The 23279-nt window shown below is 51.6% G+C and overlaps 1 protein-coding gene across 1 annotated transcript in view; it reads right to left on the bottom strand.

Annotated features, from left to right (window-relative positions):
- Nucleotides 1–2060: 2060 nt before the first annotated feature.
- RNF43 (ring finger protein 43) overlaps nt 2061–23279 on the bottom strand; it is a gene marked incomplete at its 3' end in the record, with an annotated part of 56655 nt that continues 35436 nt past the window's right edge. Inside the window, exons 2-9 of the mRNA XM_082008380.1 lie at nt 18194–18316; nt 13861–13935; nt 12406–12537; nt 11778–11879; nt 10957–11112; nt 10291–10393; nt 8291–9820; nt 2061–2104 (exon numbers count right to left, since the gene is read on the bottom strand). Of these exons, the coding sequence (XP_081864506.1) occupies nt 2061–2104; nt 8291–9820; nt 10291–10393; nt 10957–11112; nt 11778–11879; nt 12406–12537; nt 13861–13935; nt 18194–18316 (2265 nt within the window). The remainder of the gene's footprint in view (nt 2105–8290; nt 9821–10290; nt 10394–10956; nt 11113–11777; nt 11880–12405; nt 12538–13860; nt 13936–18193; nt 18317–23279) is intronic.

Raw genomic sequence — 23279 nt, 5'->3', positions numbered from 1 at the left:
ATGTAGGGAACTGGTTGAGACAAGCCATGGACCATGTGCACAAGTTGAACTGGGGGAATGCAGACCCACTCCTGGGGCTTTTTTCCTCCAGTTTAAAACTGACTTCCCTGCAAAAGAGAAAACATCTGAGCTTGTGTCTTCTGCTTGCTCTGTAGAACAAGCAAGAAGATCCCAGAAAGGTTAAAATATAATTCTGTTGGGACTGCTGATGAAAGAAATTCAGCTCTTCTCTAGACTGAAAGGTCCTGCAGCGTCTCCCCCAGGAGACAAGAAATGAACACTATCAAGGGAATAATGTTTTCTTTAAAACAGTGCTATGGGATGACTTGTAATACCATCATTTGAACGTCAGTGACTGATTAGCAGCTGGGACAGAGATGCCTTTTTCAAAGATTAAGGGCAGCAAACCCTGTAGAAAGCTTTCCTCACCAACAAAGGAAGGCAGAGGCAGGATTATCCTGAACTGGGACTACATAACCAGTGCGCTCTCTCGAACTGGAGAAGAAGCTGCTGCTTCAAAAGAAGACACAGAAAGCTTAATGAGCACTGAGCAGATGGGCGCAGTCTGTCCCTACACCACGTTTCAAATTGTCAGGAGTCACCTTCAGCCCCAGTGTTGTACCCTCACCAATGCTTCATTATCATTAACTCTGGAAACACTTGGTGCTGTATAAACGTGCATTTCATGTGGGAATCTGGCTAATTCTTTGGCTTGAATGATCATTTAGGGCAATGAACTCAACAGTCTAGTTCCCTGCTGTATGAAAACTGTTTGGGTTCTATATGTTTTGAATTTGGCACGTTTTATTTTACTTGAATGTCCCCAAATTATGAGATGTAGGAAATAAGGACTAGTGACACTCCAAAAAAAACCCCACAAATGGGAGGGAAAAAAAAGTAATAAACCGAGAGCCTAGCAATTTCTCAAGTTTTCTCTCTCCACCATCAAAATGTTAGAAAAGGCAGAAGGGTATTTTGAGAAATTCCTTCACAGGATTCATGTCAGAAATATGAAGATAAGGCTGGGTGATGGATGGGGCTCTGCTCTGCATTTATTATAGATGCTTTTGCTGGGGATTTTTGCTGTGTCTTGGGGCAACAAGGGAGGAAGAAGAGAAGCAGGAGCCATGTGAACTCAAGGATTTTCCATGACTCCTGTGACAGGGGCATCTCAGGTTTGAAATATGCTCAACAAATGAGTTGCTCTTTACAGGGCTGGCCATCACACCTATTCTGAGGATAGGTGGAGGAGTTAGAGGATGAGTGAGAGACTTGTTCACATTGCCAGATGAGAGGGTGAATTCTTTGCAATGCAAAGAGTCTGGCCCAGCTCCTTCCCAGAAATGCTGACATTGTCCCTGTGTCTTCACCTCTCCTGCTGCTGGCAAAATGCAGCAAATGGCTGAGATGGCGTCAGCTTGAGGGACAATGAAGTGATCAAAAGTGGTGAGAGCTGTTGGTTTCCAGTGAAATCAGAAGCAGCACCTTGCAGGGCGGACCTGTGAGTGGTGAGATGGAGAATAGCTTGTTCCTGTGTCTGAAATAAGAGTGGAAAAGTTAAATGAAGAAGTCTGGCTTTTGACCTAAGTGAGGAAATGAAGTCAGGAGCTACCAGGCCACAGAAAGTAATTTCTGCAGCTTTTGGTCTTGAAGGCTTGTTTATTTTTGAAGTGTTTAGCAAAACCTTCTGTGGCATGAACATGCCAAAATAGCAGCTTGCACTCACTCGGTGAGCTCTCCAGCTGGTGACTCCCAAGACCGGCCTCTGAGCAAGCCCGCCCACACAGATAGATGCCAAAGGATGAAGATGGGCTGCCTATGCCTTCAAAGGAGAAGGGGACCTGGAGAACACAGCTTTGTGTTTGTGTGGCCATCGCAACGTGGGAACATGTGAGGAGACCACAAGTGTCACATTGCTTATTTGCAATCTGCATCTTGGCGTGGGACATGCAGGTCAGGGCTGGTTTTGCAGAGAGCAAGATGGGAGCTCCTCTACAGCTGGTACGCTGAACATCTTTGTCCACTCCAGCTCTCCAATAAGCAAACAGGCCAGTGTTTTATTAAACTGAGTGTTCATGGACATCCTGGGCCTCCTCTTCAGATCCTGCATTCAAAGAAAAGGAAAAAGAAAAGTGTCAGCTACAACTAGCTGAACGTTCCTGGACTCTGCAGCTGCGGGGGCCTTAACCCTGCAACACAGAGAACAGATGCTGCAGTGAAAGCCACTAAGTTTCTCCCAGTATTTTGGAGAGACTTTTCTGGCCACCTCCCCAGTCAGTTTATTCCTTTAAGTTAAAAGCACAATAAAGCGTAAAGACGTCAAGCTAGTCTTTAAATATTTCAGAAGATACAGGCTAAGGGCATGGTGCACCCCAGGATTCACATCGCTACTACGTGTTTGCTTTTGAGGATTTTTGATGTTTGCTCTTTGAGGAAAATTTGTACAGCTATTGTAAAAATTATTAGCAACAGAAAAAAACACCGATTCATATTGACACAAGTGCCACAGCAGCACCTTCCAGGGACAGGGAACCGCAGCAACAGAAACTCCAGACAACAAAAGCAGACTGCAAGTGATGTGTGTGCGCAAGAAAGGGATGGCAGATGCATTTCACGGCGTTCAAGAGATTGGACAAATCGCTTCCGAGCCCCAAACAAGCTAAACCCAATGAGTGGTGGTTGGCCACAAATGCCGATCCCTCATGCCCAGCCAGCAAGGACTGCAGCTCACGCCTTTCACCAGACCCTTCCGCCTGGCGAATTATTGACTCTACAGCTACTCTACTCTACTCAGCAGAGTAGTTTACTTTGAAACATTCCACGTAAGGGCTGCCTAGAAATGGTGCACCCTGCGTTACTGCTTCAGATAGATAGTCCCTTTCTCTTCAAGTGACTGGGTGTTGATGCACACCCCACGGTCCCTTTCCCAGATGTCTCGCAGGTCTGCCCAGAGCTCTCACGCAAAGTCAGCACAGCCCAGTCGAGGCACACATGCATTATTTTTCACATTTCCCTTTTCCTGAATGTTCCCAAGATCAAAAGGAAACAAATGCCTATACAGATATTCATAGAGAGCAATTCAAAAGAACTTCTCAAAACAGTCACAGCAAATTCTTGTTTGTCATAAATCAGCAGCCGTAGAAACAAGACCTCTGAAAATTAAATACATGGGAAGAAAACAAACAAATTGAGATTCTGCTTTGAAAATGTAGCTAATCAACGTGGGAAAATTAATGCACAGACACAGTGCTATACATATACATATGTGTACAGGCATGGCCAAAGTGCCAGGAGACAGAATTTGAGCGTATCTGGTGCTTGTGACTTGCGTCACCGGTACATTGAATAAGCCATCGCCAACTGCTTCCCATGTACACCATGTGCAACACAAAAGAGACTGTACAGCTTCGATCACCCTGTGGTCAGTCAGATGCCCTACGTCTCAAACAGCATTATTAAATATTTTCTGAAAACTGTGCCTGTGTGACTGTCCCCTGTTATACAAACAGAAAGGAAGGTTTAAAAAAGGTCTTGAATTGGGAGATAGAGAGGTGGTAGATCACTCTGCTGCTGAACTGGCCATTGAGACCTGCACAGGGCAATGACCTGAAGGGGCACACCTCAGTGATACAACAGAAATCTAGTTCCTTGGGTGTTAGGTTTTAATAGTGGTCTTTTTCTGCCCTCTAATCCCTTTCTCCCCTCTCTAGTAAAGATCAAAGACATGACATGAAAGGGAATGGCTAAGAGGATGAGCAGGAGATGGAGGAGAGGGGGAGGATGCTGACAGCGTGCTGCAGGAGGTGAAATTTCCCAGAGAGAGAAATCAAGGTATTTCATCAGCCTGTGCTGGGAGTAATCTGGCTGTTCTGGGGTGAGATCCACGCATGCTGGGGTGGTTTGGGAAGCTATCTGCCTGTAATTCACTGCTAGTTGTCTGACTTTTAAAAGGATCCATTCAGCATTGCTTGAGGATTGACTCTTCAGTGAAACGACTCCCAGGTATAATCTCCCAGGCAAGAGAGGGAGGGATGTATCTTTATGCAAACCCCACCAAAAAAATCTGGTGGTGGTGCTCAAGGAAGCGGCATAAAATCCAAGATCACGCAAGCACCTTTGGTATAATCTCTGGTGCCCCAGCAATGGCTGCGGGCAGCATTATTCCCCGCGATGCCCGTGCATGGCACTGCCTGCCCAAACGGAGTGTCTCCAGGGGCTGTGGACCGAGATTCAGCCTCTTCTTGCAGCTGGGCAAGGTGCTGCATCCCACAAGAGCACCGTCAGCTTCTGGAAGCCCTGGTTTAGGGACTTCCTGAGCCAGAGATTATATTTGCATCTCTGCATTTGATAGCTCTTGATCTAGGCTCTCAAACCCATTTAACTTCTGGCACCTACATCCTCTGGGCAATGAGCACCAGTTTCACTATGCACCGTGTGGGGTGCTTTAAAGCTTCTGGTTTCCATTGATGCCACCACTTATTTTGTTATAAGCACCAGTGAGTCTCTCTTATTTGCCTTCTCCCCTGCTCTCCTGATTTCATAGCCTCTCTTTCATATCCTCTGCTAATCATCTTTTCCCCACATGAAAGTTTCTATATTCTTCCCGTTTTCTCAGAAAAACGTCATTGTTGTGATTGTACTCGATATCAGTCTGTACTTCTCCCAAGTCTGCCGTATCCTTTTTTGAGAAGCACTGATCAGTGGTGGATGCTAGCTGTGAAAGCACCACAGGCTTGTGCAGCTGTATGAGAGCACTTTCTGTTTGTCCCCCATTTGTTTCCAGCTAGCTCCTAATAATAATTTGATTTTTACTTAGAAGCAGTTCTGCTCATGTGTGGCATTTTGTGTTACTTACATGGGTTTTCATCCGCCACTCTATTTGCCAGTAACTCAGCCACAGGAGATCCTTCTGTAATGCTTTGTAACCAGTTTTAGAGCTGACAATCCTGAAGGATTTTGTCTTTTATAAACTTTGCTATCTCCTCTCCTTGTCCAGGCTATTTATGAGCTTGCTGAAAGGTGCAGACAGTTGGAGAACTCCACTTTCCTCCTTCTCCAAGTAACTTTCCTCCATTAAGACTGATTGGCACTTTGTCTCCTATTTTTTAGCCAGTTATTTACCTATGAGAGCACCTTCCCTTTTATCCTTTGAGAGTTTCATTCCCCTAAAAGGACTGTGAGGCGTTATCTCTCTCTACAAAAGCTGTGTTGCCTCCTCCCCTGGTTTTCACATTTAACCATGTGCCTACAAGTCAGACCCTGTATTTGAATTTTTAACAATTTGCTTGGCAGGAAAGTCAGGATCATCGTTCTGTGGCTTCAGCTATTTCAAGCTGATATTGCCCTCAGCTCTTCCTTCTGGCTCTGGGCATGGGTAGCAGATTGCAGTCCACGTTCATGGTTTAGCAGTTTTGTGCCTGAGCCCCGGCACAATGCCCAGGTGAGTGATCTGTAGCCCCGGCAATTTGTTACTATCCACTTTATTGATGTGCTTCAGAAATGTTCATTCTGATGATTTGATTTATGAGGGATCCTCTACCCCATGCCCTGAATGGAGATGTGCCAGGGTAAGAACCTCCTCAAGCACTTCCCCGCTGATCACTAATGCAATAAATTCAGTTTGCTCTTCTGCTATGCAGTTACAGCCCTTGACATCCCTCTTAGACCTGCATTACTCCCTGGACCTGCAGAGCCTCTGGCAGCCTTCTTCCTTCTGATTGAGTTGAAAACATTTGCATTAAGAGTATCTCTCTCTTTTTCAGAAGTCGTTCACAGAAATCTTTCCTGGCCTGTCTCACCAAGGCTCTGCACTTAGCTTTGTATCCAACTCTTTTCTGATTTTTTCGTCTAACCACACCTTTGCTTTGGAAGAATGGCTTCTTGCTTCTAATTGTCCTCTCTGCTCTGCTGCTTGGCCAGCCCTTTTCTGGGGCTTTAAATGATCCCTGTGCCCAAAAGCATCTTATTCTTTTGACAGCTTCTTTTAGTGCTATTTGAAGAAGATTCTCATGTATATGTAGGCTCCTCTTTTGCAGCCTGTGCTAATACAGTGTAACCCTAATACTACACTCCTCCTACTTAGGCACAGTTGGGGATTTTTGTGTTCCTTGTCATTGGACTTTACACTCTCCTTAACACACAGTGTCCCTCCCATGCCACCAGAAGAGACACACTCTTCTCCTCTCTGTAATTTCACCTGGGAATTACAGAGTCCCACTGTTTGTTTTTTTTTAAACTGGGTTTCTGAAAAGTTTATGTCAAAACTTTAATTTAAAGCCAGGCTTTCTAATTCATCCGCTTATATTTTTAGCCTTACAACATTTATCTAGAGTCACATATGCATTTCTCCTTGGTCTCCTGGTCTGTTTTTTGTATCCTGCTTACATGAGTCTATTAAGATTGTTCTTTGCTTTTTTTACTTGTTCTCTATTGATTTATGTCCAGTCCCTTTCTAAGATAAAGAACTAATAAAGAACCAACATGTTTTCAGCTTGATGGCTTGTCTGCATAAGCCCTGCATGAGCTCCCACTGTCTTCAACTGTCCTCAGTTCCTAATAAAATGAAATCCTTTCTTTCTATGTATTTATTTTCTCAATCTTACAAGGAGATTTTGACTCTCTGGCTGGTCCTGAAAGCATCTGCACAGAAGCTACTGCTGTCAAATAGACATGGAGTCACACTGCTTTCAAACACATTGTCCTTCTAGCTCCTGGTAAAGGGAGGTAAGAGGGAACAAAGGTTGCGTGTGCTTTGCAAAGTACACTGGCACTGGCTCTGGGTGTCAGGGAGCCTTCCACCATCAGGAGGTGGGTACAGATCTGGGCCACTGGGACCATCTACAAAGAGACAGAGGTATCACAGCACGGACCCTTGCAATGCCCTGGACATTGCAGCACCCAGCACACCCTGTTAGGTGCACAGATTCCTGCTCTGGTGACCTGGGGAGCCCTCCCAGTTTCATTTTGAAACGGGAGCTCTGAGCAACTCCTGCACAGCCTGCCCTCACACCTCTCTCCATGTGGAGGTTCCCTGCTGTGATCCTGGGAGGGCTGTGTCCTGGCGATATCGCTGCCCACCGCCTCCAGCTCAGGGGACACCAGCACTCAGAGCGACCTGCAAACCAGAGAGACATCTCTGCACTGCTGCCTCCTTATCTCTTGAAACGGCAGCATCCCTCCAGGCCCTTTGAAGAACCTCCTGGATCACCTATCATCTGCAGTGTCAGGCCCTTCTGTGCCTGGGAAAAAAATCTGTTCCTGGGAGTCTGGGAGCCCTGAGTGCCGCAGGCGGCCAGCACCATGCCCCATCCAGCCTCTCCCCGCTCCCTGCTGCCTCCTCGGCAGGCGCTCCATCACCAGGAGCCTGGGTGCGGCGTAGGGCTGGATAGACGAGCATGGGGAGGAAGTTATTATCTCCGTGGCACAATGGGCACAGTGAGTCACGAGTTTAAGGCCAGCGTTTTAACAGGAATTAGGCAGCTAGATCTGTATTTGGTACCTAAATCAAAACGATTTGCCCGAGGACCTGCAATGAGTCAGTGGCAGGGTGAGGAAGGGAGCCAGGCTCTGCTCGCAGCCAGCACCTGCCCATGCTGACTTGTGGGTTGCTGTATTCAGAGAAGCCTGAGAGAGCAAGACCTGGGAAAACTCAAACTCAGTTAGGTGCTTTCAAACAGCCTCATCCCAAATGCATTTTCCCTCTCTCAGTGAAAGATGTACAGCAGTGAGGCAAAGGGCCAAACTTTAATTATGTCTGATTTCCAAAAGACACTAAAAAGTAACTCCCACGCAACAGAGGCAGGTGAGAAATGAGGGATGTGCAAATCCATAAACTCATTTAGTCTGTTCTACTACCACGGCTATGCACACTTCCTTCCTTATTGAGTCCAGTTAGCTGGGGTTGGCTAAAACAACTAGAGCCCAATAAGCCTTAACGATAATGACTCTGCCAGTAGGACATCCAGACTGATGTAAGGACACTGAGAAATGTGGTCCCACACCTTCCTTTGGGAGATATTCCAGCTGCTAGAGATGTTTAGTTAAAAACAGCCACCTTATTTCTCATTTGTATTATTTTAGGACAAGACTGCAGGGTTCGATGCACTCATGAACAGACTTGCTAATCATTCAGGTCATCATTTCCAGACAGGTGAGCTCTGAAACGCTCCTGTTCTCAGTGGTCCTGTAGGAAAGCCCACCGTGAACGTACCAGGTCTACTGGCAGCCAGAGTACCTTCAGCAGACCACCCTCATTCACCTGCTTGCTGCAAGAGTCAAACACCAGACTTACCCTGACTACCCTGCTGGGACGGGCAGTGAAGGTGAAGACTCAGACTGTGTCTGGGGGTGCCCGTCCCTGAGAAATCAGCAGGAACCGTGCGGTTTCCCTCCCGTCCTGACAACCCCTCCTCTTGCTTTTTCATCTCTGAGCCGGACTGTGGCACTAAACACTTCCACAGCGGCGGAGAGCCCAAGCCACCGGGCAGGGGAGCGCTTGGGATCAGGGGCTGGACTTCAGGTGAGCAGCGGTAGCCAGCGGGATGGCCATGAGGAATGTGATCATCGCAGGCTTTGGGCAAGGCTGGGTCCTCGGGCAGAAGAGCGGGGTTGGGCTCCAGGGGACACTTTCTTTTCCTTCGGTGATGACGGCTCTGTAAGCTGTGTCTCGGGGGCAGCGGGACAGGGGATGTGCCAGCGGCTCCCGATTGTCTGTTGGCATCTACACTGAAGTCCAACCTGTTTGGAGAAGCAGAGGGGACAAGAGGGGGCTCCCAGCCTTGCTGAGGACAGGCTGGCTGTCCTGCCAGAGCTGCGTCCTGTAGCACAGCACTGCTTTCCAGAGGCTGCTGACAGTGATGGCTTTTCTCAGTCCTCTTTTGTGTCCGAGCACTGTGGAAGCCAACTTTGGCCCCAGAGTACCGGGATTTGCGCTGCCCAGGCCCCTGCCCAGCCCGCCCGGGGGGACAGTCTGTGTCTCTTCTGTAGTGATGGTGCTGGTGGTGGTGGTAGTGGACGTGGCTGAGCACCTGGGGCTTGGCTGGAGCAGCACCCCCAGGCACCATCAGGTCCAAGGACCTGGGCCGCGTCTCCCTCGGCGGCCGCAGCTGCTCCTGGCCGTTGTCTGTGGCAGGTCCCTCTGAGCTGCAGTACACGAAGGGGTCGTAGTCGCTGCTGAGGGAGCTGCGGAAAGTGGAGCAGCTGCCGTGGATGCCCTGCAGACTGACGTCTGTGCAGTTCAACATGGAGTCACTGGAGGAACCGTGGCAGGGCCCCGAGCTGGAGTCACTGCCCGGCCCATCTGCCAGGTACCCGCTGTGCTCTGTGAGATAGCTCTCCCCGGAGCCGCTGCTGTTGTGCTGGTGCCCGTGGCCAACCCCCCGGCGCGGGGCGGGTGCACGGTGCTGCTTCTGCACCAGGGCTGCCTTGAGCCCTAGGCAGGGGGGCTGGGGCTGGAGAGAACAAGTCCTGTGGGGTGGCAGTGTCTGCCCGCACGCCGAGGGGTTGGGATGCTGCTGACCCAGCAAGCCTGGGGCCAGGGGGGACGGGTGGCCGCAGGCGAGCAGGGAGGTGTCTGGCCTGTAGGGCATGTAGTGGATGGTGCCAAAATCCAGCTGGGAGAGCTCCGGAGAGTGGAAGAAGGGGTTGCCACGGGCTGGCTCCGGGGGAAAGCTCCTGAGGTTCGTCTGAGGATATGCGTGTGGGAGGTGGTAAAGGGCATGTCCCGGGTGCTGGCGGAAAAGGTGGAGTCGCCGTCCGGGCTCCATGTCCTGAGGGGCCAGCCTGGAGCCAGCAGCCGTGGCCTGGTCCACTGAGTCTCTGGCTGTGGAGAGAGAAGGGAGCATCCAGCATACGTCCCACAGCCCAGCTGCAGTAGCCCCAAGCACGGGTGAGCCTCACTGCAGTCCCACTATGGTCCCACGTCCCACACATGCCCTGCAACTCCTCACTGCCACCACCAAACCGTCTTGGCGGTCCTGCACACCCAGCACCCTCCCTGCTGTCCCAACCCTCAGAGCCCACCTCCCTTTCCCGCAGGCCCCAGGACTGGAAACCCCTCCTCTTGGCGCAGGTCCCAGCCCACGCCCAGCACCTCACTGTACGCTGCGCGGGCTCACACGCACAGGGACCCCTCTCCATGCACACGCTGCCCTGTACACCCACGTGCACAGAGACACAGGCTCCTGCTGACGCATCGACTGTATGCATCGCCCAGGGGTACATGGACCTCCTGGGCACAACCCCTGAACCCAACCTTGGCCCTGGCTGGGAAATGCTGCGTCTGAGCCCTACCAAGAATATTGAACATGCAAAGCGGGCAGGTGTGGTGTTGCTGCAGCCAGGGGTCAACACACTCCCGGTGAAACTCATGGGAGCATGAGATGATCCGCAGTTCCTAGAGAGAGGTGGAGAGAAGAGGAGCGTGAGCAAGGAGAACCACATCCCAAGACCTCGATGGGACCTCCTTGATGGAAGCGAGCCTTGTAGGATGGAAAGATGTCTAACGGTGAGTGATCTGCAGCCCAGCTTTGCACAGAACAGGCTGTGCAACAGCCTGACAGTTCTGGTTCTGCTTGCTGCATCCAACTCTGGGGTGTGAAGGTCCAGAGGGGTGCCAGCTCTCAGCAATAGGGGGGTTTCAGGCTGAGTGCTTTGGAGAAGCAAACCCCACTTTTACCCCATTGTTTCAACATGGATGTATTATGGACATTTTACCCTACAGTGACAGCTGGAGACCCCACCTGAATCTGCAGGCAAGTGACTTCAGCAGAGACAGGGTTTTTCTGGCCAAGGAGCAAATCTATCAATGCCAGTCCTTCCCTAGCCCTCAGGAGTTGCTGAAGGAACCATCCCAGGGGCCTCCTGGTTTCCTGGCCTCAGCTCCCACCGCAGCTCCCACCTGACTGTGGCTGGGAAGCTCAGAGCCGTGGCTAACCAGCAGCCATGCCCACAGCCTACCTGGCCCTCGCTGAACTCTTCCAGGCAAATCGCACAGACCGGGGCTGAGCTGCAGCTGCTGGCCGAGTCCCACCGTGACGTCTGCCGGCATCTTGCCTGGTACTTGCGTGTGGCCAGCTGCCTGATGGCCTGCATGGTCTGCTGCTGCAAGGAGTCCTGCCAGGGAGAAAGGAGGCTTTAAGAAGAGGGTCAGCCTTATGTTGCCATACTTCTCATTGCCCTTCCATTTTCAAAATGGGATTATCAGGAATTTGGGGGTGATACTCATTTCTAGAGCTGACTTTTTGTCTAACCTGTCTTAGCCAGAGTAGCCTTTGCCACCAGCAGGAGACATCAAGTACTGGACATTCGAAATCACTCAGCAGTACTGAATTTTTGAGCCCCAGAGGCTTGTCTTTCTATAAGACACATGAGGTATTCCCAAATCTGGAAATACATCTGACTCTGGAAAGATGATTATTTCATTTGTGAGTTTCTATTAAAAATACTAAATCTTCTATTCTCTACCAATACAGACAGTACTGTTAAATCAAGAGCTGGTAGGCCATCTCTGTAGCTTTGTGTGCTGGGACAAGCTCTGAAAAAGTGCTGGGACTGCAAGCTGCAGTGCTGGCGAGGCAGCAGGAGGAGAGCAAGGCCACCACCTGAGAGATGCTGCCAGCCCATCTCAGGATCACTCCAGTCATCCCTGGACTGCTCCTGCCTCATGTGGCCACGTCTTCAGTTCACAGAGAGGTATATTTCCCCTCCCAAACTGTGTCCATTCCTGCCCTTCACGTGTTTCTGTTTGCTCAGACCCATCTGCTGCGTGAGATTCCAACCTGAGTCCTGTTCAGCTGGCACTTTGTGCGGACGACAAAAATCAAAATGATGACAACGACAGTGCTGACCACCGTGAGAAGAATCCACACGTCGTAGTCTGGCTGTTGGATAAAACAGGAAAGAAATTACTCTTGTGTGACAGGGGTGGGAATTAGAGGCTAGGCAAGGGAATCCTGAGCTCCTCCTGACCATCAGCCTTTGGGTACATGATCCTTGGCCAAGCTCTACTTCCTTGCTCTTTACAGGTAAAAGAAAAAGGGTTCAGTCTTTTCTGTACATTCCAGCACAAATGGAATTTCTCTGTCTTGCACCATCTCAGCTCCCTGGAGGCCATGGTCTAAAGTAGCACAAGATAAGAAAATCAAGGCTTGGTCTCACCTGAAGAGACAGGGAAGCCCCTCACCTCACTTATGACATTTAAGCAAAAGAAACTAAATAAGCTGAAAGCACTTTTGAGCCTTTGTTTGCAGCATGCCATCTGAATGCTGCAGACAGGCAGCTCCTGCAAAGGGCTGGGTTCTCCGACCCTGGGGAGGAAAGCTCAGCATCTTCGGGAAAGTCCTATTCCATGGCAAAGCAGCTCAGGAGGGAGGATACAGAAAACAGTGGGAATGGTGTGCCTCTCACCCAAGCTGGTGGCTCCTTGACCTCTATCTTCACATGAGCCTCTCTGTTCTTGTTCACGACGCCCATGAGAAGCTCAGCATCACGGCCCCTGATCAGAACCACAGGCTGACTCAGACCTCTGGGCTTTCTCAGCTGTAAAGAAACAAACACAGTGAGACATGGTCCAGAAGAGCTTGAAACAAGGACTATCCCGGCCCCCCAGGCACGTCTGGTTCCTCCCAATGCTTCTTGCACACACTTCAGAGCCTGACTGCTCCCTCAAACTTGCCCTATCCCTCTATGGTGAAATCAGATGGAAGCTCCTCCTCTTTTACCAACTCTTCACCATGCCTTTCTTTATTTCCTCCGATGGTGCCTCCTCATGCACAACTGGACACTGCTCAGTGTCTCTCTTGTGCTCCTCTTTCAAGAACCTGTGCAAAAGTTCTTGGTCTCTCCTCTTCCACGTGGTAACAGCCAAGAACACTGCCAAGTGCTGCCTTTTCTACAGAAATGCTTCCTCATCTCTTCCTCTGAGACCCGTCAGTGTTCCCCCTCCTCCCTCTGTGATCTGCAGGACATTCAGTTTGTTTCTGCTTGTACCGGCAGTTCTCCACCACAGCTCAGGCAGCCTGGCGCAGGCTGGCCCTGCAAGCGTCCGACTCCCCTCTCCTCCAGACCGACCTGAATCAGGGTGGCCATCTGACCCACTAACCACTTCCCATACCCTTACTGAGCAACCTCAGCATCACCTCATGGGCCTGCACTCGCTGCTGCATTTCTCTGGCATCAGAAATTAAGTTGTAAGTGCATGAAAGAACCACAAGGGATGGATCCAGTGAGCCAGAGTCAGCCCAGCCCAGAGTTTTGATAAGCTCAGCACTCGCTCCCCGATCTGTCCTCTTATCTAAAGCTGGATGCTTTTCATTATCCCTTGATTATTTCGATGGGGAACATATACTCCTTTCCAGAGATGACAGCAGTGTTGGTGGAAAGGACCTCTGGAGGTCTCTAAACCAAATGTCAAACTTGCAGCAGGAGCATCACCAACAGCATAGCAGGGTGGCTGTGACTTTGGCTTGAAAACTCAGGAAATCATCTTTCCCCTAAGGTGCGCCAGGGCTGTCGGTACTAGATGGGATTGGGTAATCTGTGACTTCCCGAGGAAGCGTCTAGCTCCTGGCAGAAAAGCTGAATTGACCAGACAACATCCTTTAAGAGCGGTGAGGTGCTGTTCACAGGCTGCTGGCCTGCTTGCGCTGTGTGGAGATCTGGATGTGCCACGGAGCGAGCAAAGAGAACAGCACTGTCCGTGTGCGTGGGCGAGCTGGGTGGGAGCCAATGCTCAAAGCCAGCCCGCAGTATCCTCCTGGGACCTCCCACTGCCTGTTGGTGGCTAGTGGGTCCTGACCTGGGCGCGTTTTGGGATGGGACGGGGCACTGTGGTTTAGCTGATAATATCAGTAGGGTTTGTACCTGATCAGCAGCGCTTTCATCATCGGTGATGTCAAAAAGGATTGCACGGGCTCCACGCTCCCCCGCCAGCTTTGCCTGTCCAAAAGAACAGAAGCCTCAGTGGACATTTGCTATTGTACTTCTGTATTAACATTTACCATTTGGATATGCATCTGCCTCCCTGGCTCTTCACAGGAGAAAGAAGCACCTACTGCTTAGGTTGCGAAAATAGTTTACACCTTGGTTTCTGTACTTGTGTTGAGCTGCTGTGCCTGCCCTTGCTAGAGCTCTGCAGTTCATGGATGGTTTCTCCCTATGGTTGTGGAGGTAAATTAGTTTGGTGGGCTTGGGGTCATCCATAAACCCAAACACCAAACTGCCCAGCTGTCTGTGCCATGTGCCCCTTTGCTTCAGAGCTGGACCGCTAAGCAGCCATCCTGTCCCAGAACAGCAGAAACCTCTGCAGGTCCCCACTTCTCACCATGGCGGCACCAGCCATGGGCTGTCTGTGGGCCTGGCTCCCACACACATTGCTCTCCCTGGTCCCTGGGAGAAGCTCAGGCAATGGCTGTGCTGCAGGTCTGGTCTAGGATTAGGAGTAGGGTGGCTTTTCACAGCCCACCGGTTGCTGCGGTCCGAGGAGGACAGCTTTGAGACCCACCCAAACGAGTACACATGCCACCCTGGTGAGGTCAAAGCGCACTGCCTGGAGGACCTTGCGGGGTCACCCACGTCCTCCCACCAAGCCCTTCAAGCCCTCCAGGCAGGCAGAGGCAGCCTCTTGTGAAAGGGAGACGGGAACGTGAACAAAGTGCAGGGCTGGGCCGCTGTTACTCATGCGGAGCCCTTTGATCTGCGCGTCCCCGAGCGCCTGTGCAAACAGGGAGCTGCCAGAGCTGCTGCAGCAGTTTACCCACTGCATTGCCAAACCCCAGCTCAGGGGCCAGAGGTCAGTGCCGCCGCTTCCCAGCTGCAATATCAAACGCACGGTGCCGGCTAAGTGAAGGGAAGGGGCATTCCCGACGCAGTGGCGGAGCAGGTTCAGCTCTGTCTTTTGCTCACAGGTGCTGGTCACCTCCACGCACCTCGTGGGGGAGAAGCTGGGTGCCCAGAGGTGGGTGCCTGGGTCTGGGGACAGGGACGAGGATGTGAATGGAGGTGCAGATGGTCAGGAAGACCACGGAGGCAGGGCTGAAGGCTATGAGTTGCTGATAGGATTTGACACTCTTGGGTTTGGTATACCAGATGGGGAAGCTGCAAAAGTGGGATCAGAGGCTTGGGGCAGGGATCAGAGACTGGGGTCCTGCCTGGGATCAAAGGATCCTCAGCGTTTGCCAGCACCGAAGAAGAAACAGGACTTTCAGGTAGTGACTTCCACGTTGGAGCCAGTGAAGCTTTGATGAACAATGAACAGCTCTACAAAGATTTTATCCTGCTAAATACACCGACAATGGGGAAAAGAACAACTGAGACTGGGCAAGTGGCTCTTCCCAACATCTTTCTGGCTCCTGTTGCAAAGGACACAACTTTTGTTTGGGCTATTCACAACCTGTTTGCTGCAATCATTTTCTGAGTGCTTGATGTCTCTGCATCGGATCTCTTCAGCCACATAGCACAGGTGACCTCCCTCTTTGAGGACTGAAACACTTTTGGTGCAAATATGTATTTACTGGGTGATTTAGGAGGTTTGAGCAGTCTGTCCACCAGGCTTGCAATCATTGGTTCACTTAGGAAAAAAAATATGCCAAAAAAATCACAAATGGTGCATCAGAAGGAAAAATAAATCACTTTGAATCGATTCCAGAGGTATTTTCCATGCCTTCCTCTCCCCTTGAAGACCAGGCATCTTCCCTACTGGTTTTAGCTTTGGATGCAGTACTAGAATTTAAGAGAGGAGAAGCAGAAAAGTGCATCAGGTGGCTGGTGGAGTTATTCTCATGCTGGGCTGGACGGGGTTGTCTGTGTGTGCCGCTTGGCTGGGTGACAGCTAAAGCGGAGGTTATGATAACACTTTGCACATGGCTATTTTTATCATCATTGATATAGTGCTGCAATTCAACATGCAAAGCTCTCCTGCAGGAAACACATGCCAGGAAAAGAAGGCTCCTGCTCCAGGCAGCACCAGCCAAATCCCTGCTCTTGAGGACAAGCGTTGTCCAGGGATTCTGAGGAAGATATCTGCATGATGTTGGAGGGAAGGAGCTTGGCAGAGGCTTCAGGAGGATGGAGAGGCAGCCAGACAGCAATTGCAGAGGAACCAAGGTACAAGGCAGGGCCTGGGGATGTGTCTGGCTTAAGGAGCATCTGCCTGTGTTCATGGCTGACCTAGTCCTATGTGGGAGGAGAAGAGCTGTCAGCCTCCCTGGGTGAGATCTTGGAGCAGGACTACCTGCAGGCAGGATGGCAACCGATGTCATGTTCAGCTGGATCTCAAAATCCAGTGTTGTATTCGACTCTGGTAACAAAGCAATGATGACTAAAGGCCAGTGAAACTGTCACCCTATCAAGTCATGAGCATGGCAATGAACTGAGGGGTTTATTTGCTTTGGGGGGGTTAGTGGTCCTGGAGGAGGGATCAAGGCTAGTGAGGATGACCACAGTGCAGCAATGCACCGTGTCTTGTCCCCCCTTCCTTAGCCAATCACTGGACTCAGTAATACACTGGTACTTCCAGTACTGTGATCAGAGACTCAAAGATTAAGGACAAAACTAGCAAAACAGTTTTTAAACCTTTTAGGTTCTTAAGTGGAAGATGAGTCTTTGAAGCTGCTCCTTTCTCCTGTTGAAGATCTTCCACAGTAGCTGCACTGACCAAACCAGCCATTACTGCCCCAACCTCCAGCATCCTCCCCTGTGAGATGCAGCGGCCTGGGACCACTGGAACACGATGGTCAGATCTGGATGGACATGGGAGAGGTGGAGTTCCCAGCTGTGTTCCCTAAGGCACCTGCAGAGCCCTTGCTCTCATGTCTATCACAAGGTGCACTGGAAGCCCTTGGGTTGGCTCTTTATCCCACCATCCTCATGCACCACTAACACTCACGAGTGGGACCAGGCCATTTTCCAGATGTGGGGTAACTGATAGCAGGTTGATAGCTCCAGCACACTGGCTCATGCTAACAGCTGGCATCAGCTCCAGAGCAGCAGTAAATCAGACTTAGGCTTCCACCCTGGTCCAGAAAGGGATAGGCATAGCTGCCTGGCTGCCCATGCAGCTGCGGGGAAGCAGCCCTGAGGTGGCAAATCCATCACAGCATCACATCCCTTTCCTTGCTTTTGTTGCCACAGCCTCTGTGAAGAAAACTGCTGTGCGGAAACAGCTGCTTGGTACAAGTTTTGCCTGCCTTCTTCAGCCAAGCTGCAGGGAGGACAGAAAAGGACCCTGTCCCCAGCATGTCCCTACCAGCAGAAAGCAGACAACAGGGGCAGCATCACCTGATTCAATCCAGAGAAAGCCAAGAAGGGCTAAACAAGTTGGTTATTTTCATGTTTGCACTGTGCTTGTGGAAAATAACACAATATTTACTGCAGAGACAACAAAAGGACGTGGACTGAACTGCCAAAGAAAAAGTTAATATTAGTCTTATCCACGCAACTTTATCAGAGACACAAAGATTTTAAGGCTTAAAATGACCCTCGTTCCTACCTGACTTCCTTATTACCAGGGAATTGCACCAGTGACCTCAGCTTTTGACATAGTAACTGCTGTTTCACTAAGGTATCTATCTCCTTCACAGGAGACCTGGTCTGAAGACCTCTGAGATCTCACATCCCCGTCTCACATCACCATCTCACAGACAGTGGCCCACGCTGTTAACAAGTCATGTCCCACCACTAGTTTGTCTGGTTTGTGTTTGAATTGCGCAGCGCTGATTCTTCAGGTGCCTCATCCAGTGAAGCATTACAGTATTACTTTTAAAGACAGGGCCACAGAAGATGTTTTCTGTGTCCACGTTTTCCCACAGGACAGAGGACGCAGAGAAACACAAATCCCCCCAACAGGCTTGTGAGCAACAGGAGGCTGCAAAACAGGAGGGGCACAAGGCTGCTGGGCAGTAAAGTGTATGGGATGCTGGGGTGAGGTCTGGGCGCCCCAGAGCCATCAGGGTAGGGAAAACTCCACACCTTTTACAAAGCCAGGCAGCCCAAAAAGCAAGGAGGGGTGGGTATAGGAGATGGCTGGCACACTGTCTCTCCCAAAAGACCCCTTTGGCCAAGGACCTTGTTCTGTCCTTGTCCTTTTCTCCACCTTCCAACAGCTCTTTCCCACCCTGCTGTCTCCTGCTCTTACTCTTCCCTGCACCACAGGTTTTACTTCCCAGGTTGGTGCCGTTCAGGGCATGTTTGCACTTACCTTGTTAGCCAGCGACAGGCAGGGGTTGGGATCCCGATCCGGCTGTTCAAGCTTGACAATGGTGATGAATCCCGATTCAGTGTGTTCATCCTCACTGGTATTGCACAGGGATAGCGGGTGGGACTGCAGGACAAAAGCAAAGGGAAACTCAGATCTTGGGGCTCAGCACTGCAAAGTGGGGCTCAAGCCCACCGCAAACTCTGTGCCATAAGGACCTGCCTAGAAGGTGTAGGACACCCCTGTGGTGGCCATCACCACCGCTGCTACATCCCATGGCCCTGTCTGGGAGTCAGCGAGGCTTTGAATGCCATGAGAAGCAAGTCACTGTCAAAGTTTTGGTCCACCAGAAAGATGTTCCAGGGAAAGGTGGAGTTTCTATCCTGGGCTGCGCTCAGGTCTGGCTTTGTCCCCAGTCACAGATATTTAAAGCCAGAGCAGCCCGTGAGATCACAGCCCTTGACTTCTGGCATGGAGCATCCTGAGAGCACAGGTCTTGAAGCTGCAAAGACTGCCAGCACCCTCGGGCCACAACCTCCCTGCCTGCAGCCAGCTTGCTCCCTGCCAGCACTCTCGGCAAAGCGAAGGGACCACAACAAATACAAACCTCTGGTGCCTTCAAAGATTCATCATTTCTTGTTTCTCAGCTGCTAAACTCAACACTTTATGATAAATTTGCAGAGGAGAAGCCAAAGGAGTGAAAAAACTGAAAGCAGGTAGAGAAGTACCAGGAATGAGAAGGAAGAGGAAAAGCTCCCAATAACCACATCCCCAGTGAGTCCTGGAAAAATATTCATCAGCTTGAGCCAAACCGCTGGCAGCAGGGAGGTGGGATGGGAGCTGGCAGCAGGGAGCTGGGGTTGAGGCACCATGTCTGGGTACACACCTCTGCAGAGCATCCTACAGAAGGGGATACGATGTGCCCCAGCACGTTATGGGGGCACAAGCTGTAGGGCTCACTTCTGTCAGTGGCACTTGGTTTGGGTTTCGGTGGTCAGGTCCACCAGAGGTGGAGCCTGTCCTGCTGCTGGGTCAGAGCTCGGACAGGCAGTGCCTGCTGCCCATAGCTGCACCTCATTCCTGTGCATTCACTGTCACTATGACATCCACTGAGCGCAGCTCTGATTCTTGCCTGGAAAGTGCGTAATTGCCTCTGATTTTCCAGTCTAGCAGTGGAAAGACAATGGTCTTGTGCTGGAGGTTGAAGGAAACTGCAATTCAGCTACTGGCTCCCTCTTGGGTGTCCCATCATCTTGCATGAGCCCCCCCAGTGCTTCCTATAAAAGCCATCTGGCTTCCTCCTCTGTGACTACATTGTGGGTCACGAAGCACACAGGTTATGACAAGCCTGTAGACACTACGGTTGCTGGACAGCTTTTGTTACTGCATTGGTGTGTGGAAGTGTGGGAAACAAGCAAGAAAGCTCAACGTTACAAACCAGGAGGATCAGGGCAGGCCTTGTATGTGGTGTCCATGCAGAAGCATGCCTGGAAGGCTTGCCTACTCTGCAGGTAATCCTGCAGCAGCATCCTGGTGCTGTGAAAAAAAGGCTGTTGTCTTGGCAGATGTAAAGACGGGGAAGAATTGTCAGAGCAGACCAGGGACACCCCACGCTCTTGTCCGCACTTGGCCATACCCACGCTGCCCCAGGGGCTGCGAGACAACGTCGCTCCCATCCTTAAGCTGCTGCGTAGCCCAGCGTGGACCTAGGGCACCCAGAGACGCAGGGTCATCCCTTGGCATGGGGCTGCGGGAGCTGGGGAATGGGGCAGGCTGGGAAACAGCCAGATGATGTTTCCTCTTCCCTGCCAGCTGCATATTGCAGAAATCCAGCTGTAGGGGAGAGGGAGAACGGGGATCATTTCATCTCACTCCAGGCGACTGGCTCAGATGCAGCCACCTGCGTGGCAGTCTTCAAAAGCCGGAGGAGAGAAGCAGCAGCACCTCCGCTCACTCAGAGATGCAGAATGTCCTCCTTGGCCCTCCTGGGCGGGGAGAGGGGAGCTCAGCCTGCGGAGAGGTGTGGCGGGCGGTGATGGAGGTCGGCTGGGGCAGCGCGCTGCGAGCTGGCCCGGGCGCGGCTGGAGCATCCTGCATCCCTCCACCAGCGCCGAGCTCACCGTCCCCGCGGCCGAGGGGTGCCGCTCTCCACCCCAACAGCCCCGGCGAAGCCCCCGGGGCTGCAGCCGGAGCTGCCACCGCTGGGTGGGGCTCTTGGCCGGATCCTGCCCCGCCCGGCCGCGCTCAACGGGCCGAGCCCCGCGGGGGCTGCGGGGCAGCCGCGGGGCTGGCGCTCCGGGCCGCCCCTTTCCCGGCTGCGGCCGCCGGCTCCCCCCGGAGCCCGGATGGAGCCCGGTGGAGGCTCCTGCCGCCGACCACCCCCACCCCCGAGCAGCCCCCCGTGCTGGCCGCCCGCTGCGCTGACCCCGCAGGCACCGGGGGGGTAATTGGCAGAGGCTGGCCCGTGGATCGCAGGGTTATACCCATCAGAAAAGAGCAGGGCACGCTGCTGGTCGTCGCGGGGGTGGTTCTGTGCAGCCTGGGCTGTGATACAACCTGGCACCGATTCCCAACGCACAAGCACCCGGGCTCCACAAGATCAGGAGGCACTGCAAAATCATGGAGCTACATTTTGAGGCACTAGGTCTTGGGCTAGAAAACAAGAATAAATCTTACAAAGCCATGAAAGTGAGTTAAAATGGTGAAGATCGGAAAAAAAAAACCCTCAACAAACCCACCATCACAGACATTTTCAAATTGCCTAGATTTTGAAGTAGGTAACACCTACAGTCATAAAGCAATCAAAGCCCAGACTCTCACCTAACCTTCAGGAGCTCGGAGGCCGAGGTGTAAGAGATGGCACCACGAGTACGAGCTAAGACATAACCCTGCTGCACTTCAAAATATTGCCCAGGGTAGCTCAGCACTGATGAGCTGCTGCATGCCTCTGACTGGCAGTCCCTCATCTGTCTTCCTCTTGGGGTCTTCCTCTCTAATCCTTAGTGATATTAGAAGAAAAATGTGAAAATGCTATATAATTTAGACTTCAGACTTAAAGATGCTAGAGAGAGTGCGATTGTACCAAGCCGAGCACCATAAACTCTAGAAATTCAGGTTTCCGGGAAAGCAATCCAATCTGTTACGACTTGGGAGTGCTCAGGGCAGGCTCCCAAATAACCCTATGCTTCACTTGAGCAACGGCAGGCGCTGCCCCCGCCAAGACCGGTCTGGCACTGAAGTGCCCGTGATCCCACTGGCTTTACCCAGCAATGACATTACTTTTATACTATGCTTGACTGAGAGTTCTCTGTCTTTTGGTTAATGTATCATTTTAATAACCACAGAGAAACACAAAACAGGAAATGCAAAGAGCATGACCCGTGATATTTCTAAGAATTCAGAGACAACCCTCCGGCTGGTGTTATCGAGCCTTCACCAGGTTGCTCTCAGAGCCCGAAGGAGCCCAGGCCACCAGCGCCAGGGAAGAAGTCGCATCTCCCAGCACTGCTTGGGGCTGTGTCCATCCCTGGGTGGGAATGGCTTGGGGCGCTGTGATGTTCCTGGGGCAGCGACTCCACGGGGCGAGGGACAGTCCTGCGTGCTGAGCGCGGAGCAGCCTCTCTGTGGCGAGGATTGCTGGGCCTGATCGCAGCATTATTGCTAAACACTAGGAATAAGAGCAACGAGCTAAGCTTCTGCAGCTCTAAATCAGCATGGGGAGAATATATAAAATGCTGGCAGCTCTTGTGGAGGGGGACCCAGCCAGTAATTCTGGAAAAGACCTGCTGATGAATGCACCAAAACCTTCCCTTTGATTTTCTGTTAAGTCTGGGCACTGTGGTCTTTTCCTCTTTCCCTCTGGCACAACCACCTTCCCTGGCCAGGCAAGGGTCCTTTGCTTCGGGCATTACTGCCGGGGCACAACCGCACCCACAAAGGGCACGGCAGGCAGCCGAGACAGCGCCATGAGAGCAACAGCCAGGCAGGATCCCTGCCAGCCAAGGCCCTTCCCCACCTGGGCAGCTGCCCATGGAGCTGAGGCAGACTAGCGGCCCCCTCGTTATTCTGTGAGGAGTCCCTCACCAGACACTAATCACCTCTGGAGGCTGGAAGTCCAGGTGCCTTCCTCAGCACTCTGTACAAGATGACCGGGGGCACCTTCGTGCAAGGACACACACACCATCCACCCAAGCGATATGCTCCACTCATCTCTGCTCCACGCCACCTCTTCCCTCTCTTCCTATCATCTTCTCCTCCCATTAGGTGCAACACCGAGAACTCCTCAAGCAGCAGCAAAGCAACAAGACCTGGCTCTTACTGTCTACATCCTACAACCACATTTCTTGGCTTCCACTGCCCCTGAACCTTGCATTATGAGTGAGCGATCATGGCTGCACATCACGCTCACAGGCCAAGAGTAGACTCCAAAAATAATCTAAGGATGATGCAGAAAAACAATTATAAGATTCCTCACTGTAGAGGACTCATGCCCCAGGAGGTGGTCCTGGTCACAGAGTCAGGATCCCTCACTCCCCCTGAAACCAGACCTGTGCAAATGTGTCTGCAGATGGGCTCACTGATGGCAAGAGTGAAGGGATTCCGCAAGGCAGAGCATCCCCCACTCTGCTGGGTTGACCACCTCTTGTAGCACCGACTGCCACAACCAAGAAGCCATTTCTTCTCACAGAAAGCTTCTCTGATCTAGTAGATAAAGGACATGCAAAATCCAGTCACTGGTGAGAGGAGGTATGTTCTTGTCCAAAATTAAAGAGGTCTTGTGCACACTGCCTAAATCCCACCAGAGTGCTGGTGGTGCTGCTCCAGCTGGGGCTTCCCTGTTCACAGTCACATCGATGCTCTGCCAGACCCTTCTCCCAGGACGATCCCTGTTGGGCTCTGTGCTGCTGGGATCCCAGAGGTGGGTTGGGATTAGCTAGTTCCCTGACAGGCTTTGGACCTGGTCTTGGGCGATTCAGCCCTGCCAGCTCTGCTGATACCCTGGGCCGGCACTGCTTGTAAGACGCTGTCAGCCAGACCTGTGAACCCCCTGGCTTTGTCACTCCATCTTTCCCTGTCACCACATCCCTTC

This window comes from Phaethon aethereus (assembly GCF_964289735.1).
Source record: "Phaethon aethereus genome assembly, chromosome: 19".
Taxonomy (NCBI): domain Eukaryota; kingdom Metazoa; phylum Chordata; class Aves; order Phaethontiformes; family Phaethontidae; genus Phaethon; species Phaethon aethereus.
Note: the sequence above shows the minus strand (reverse complement) of the source record. Positions and strands in the feature narration are given on the sequence as shown.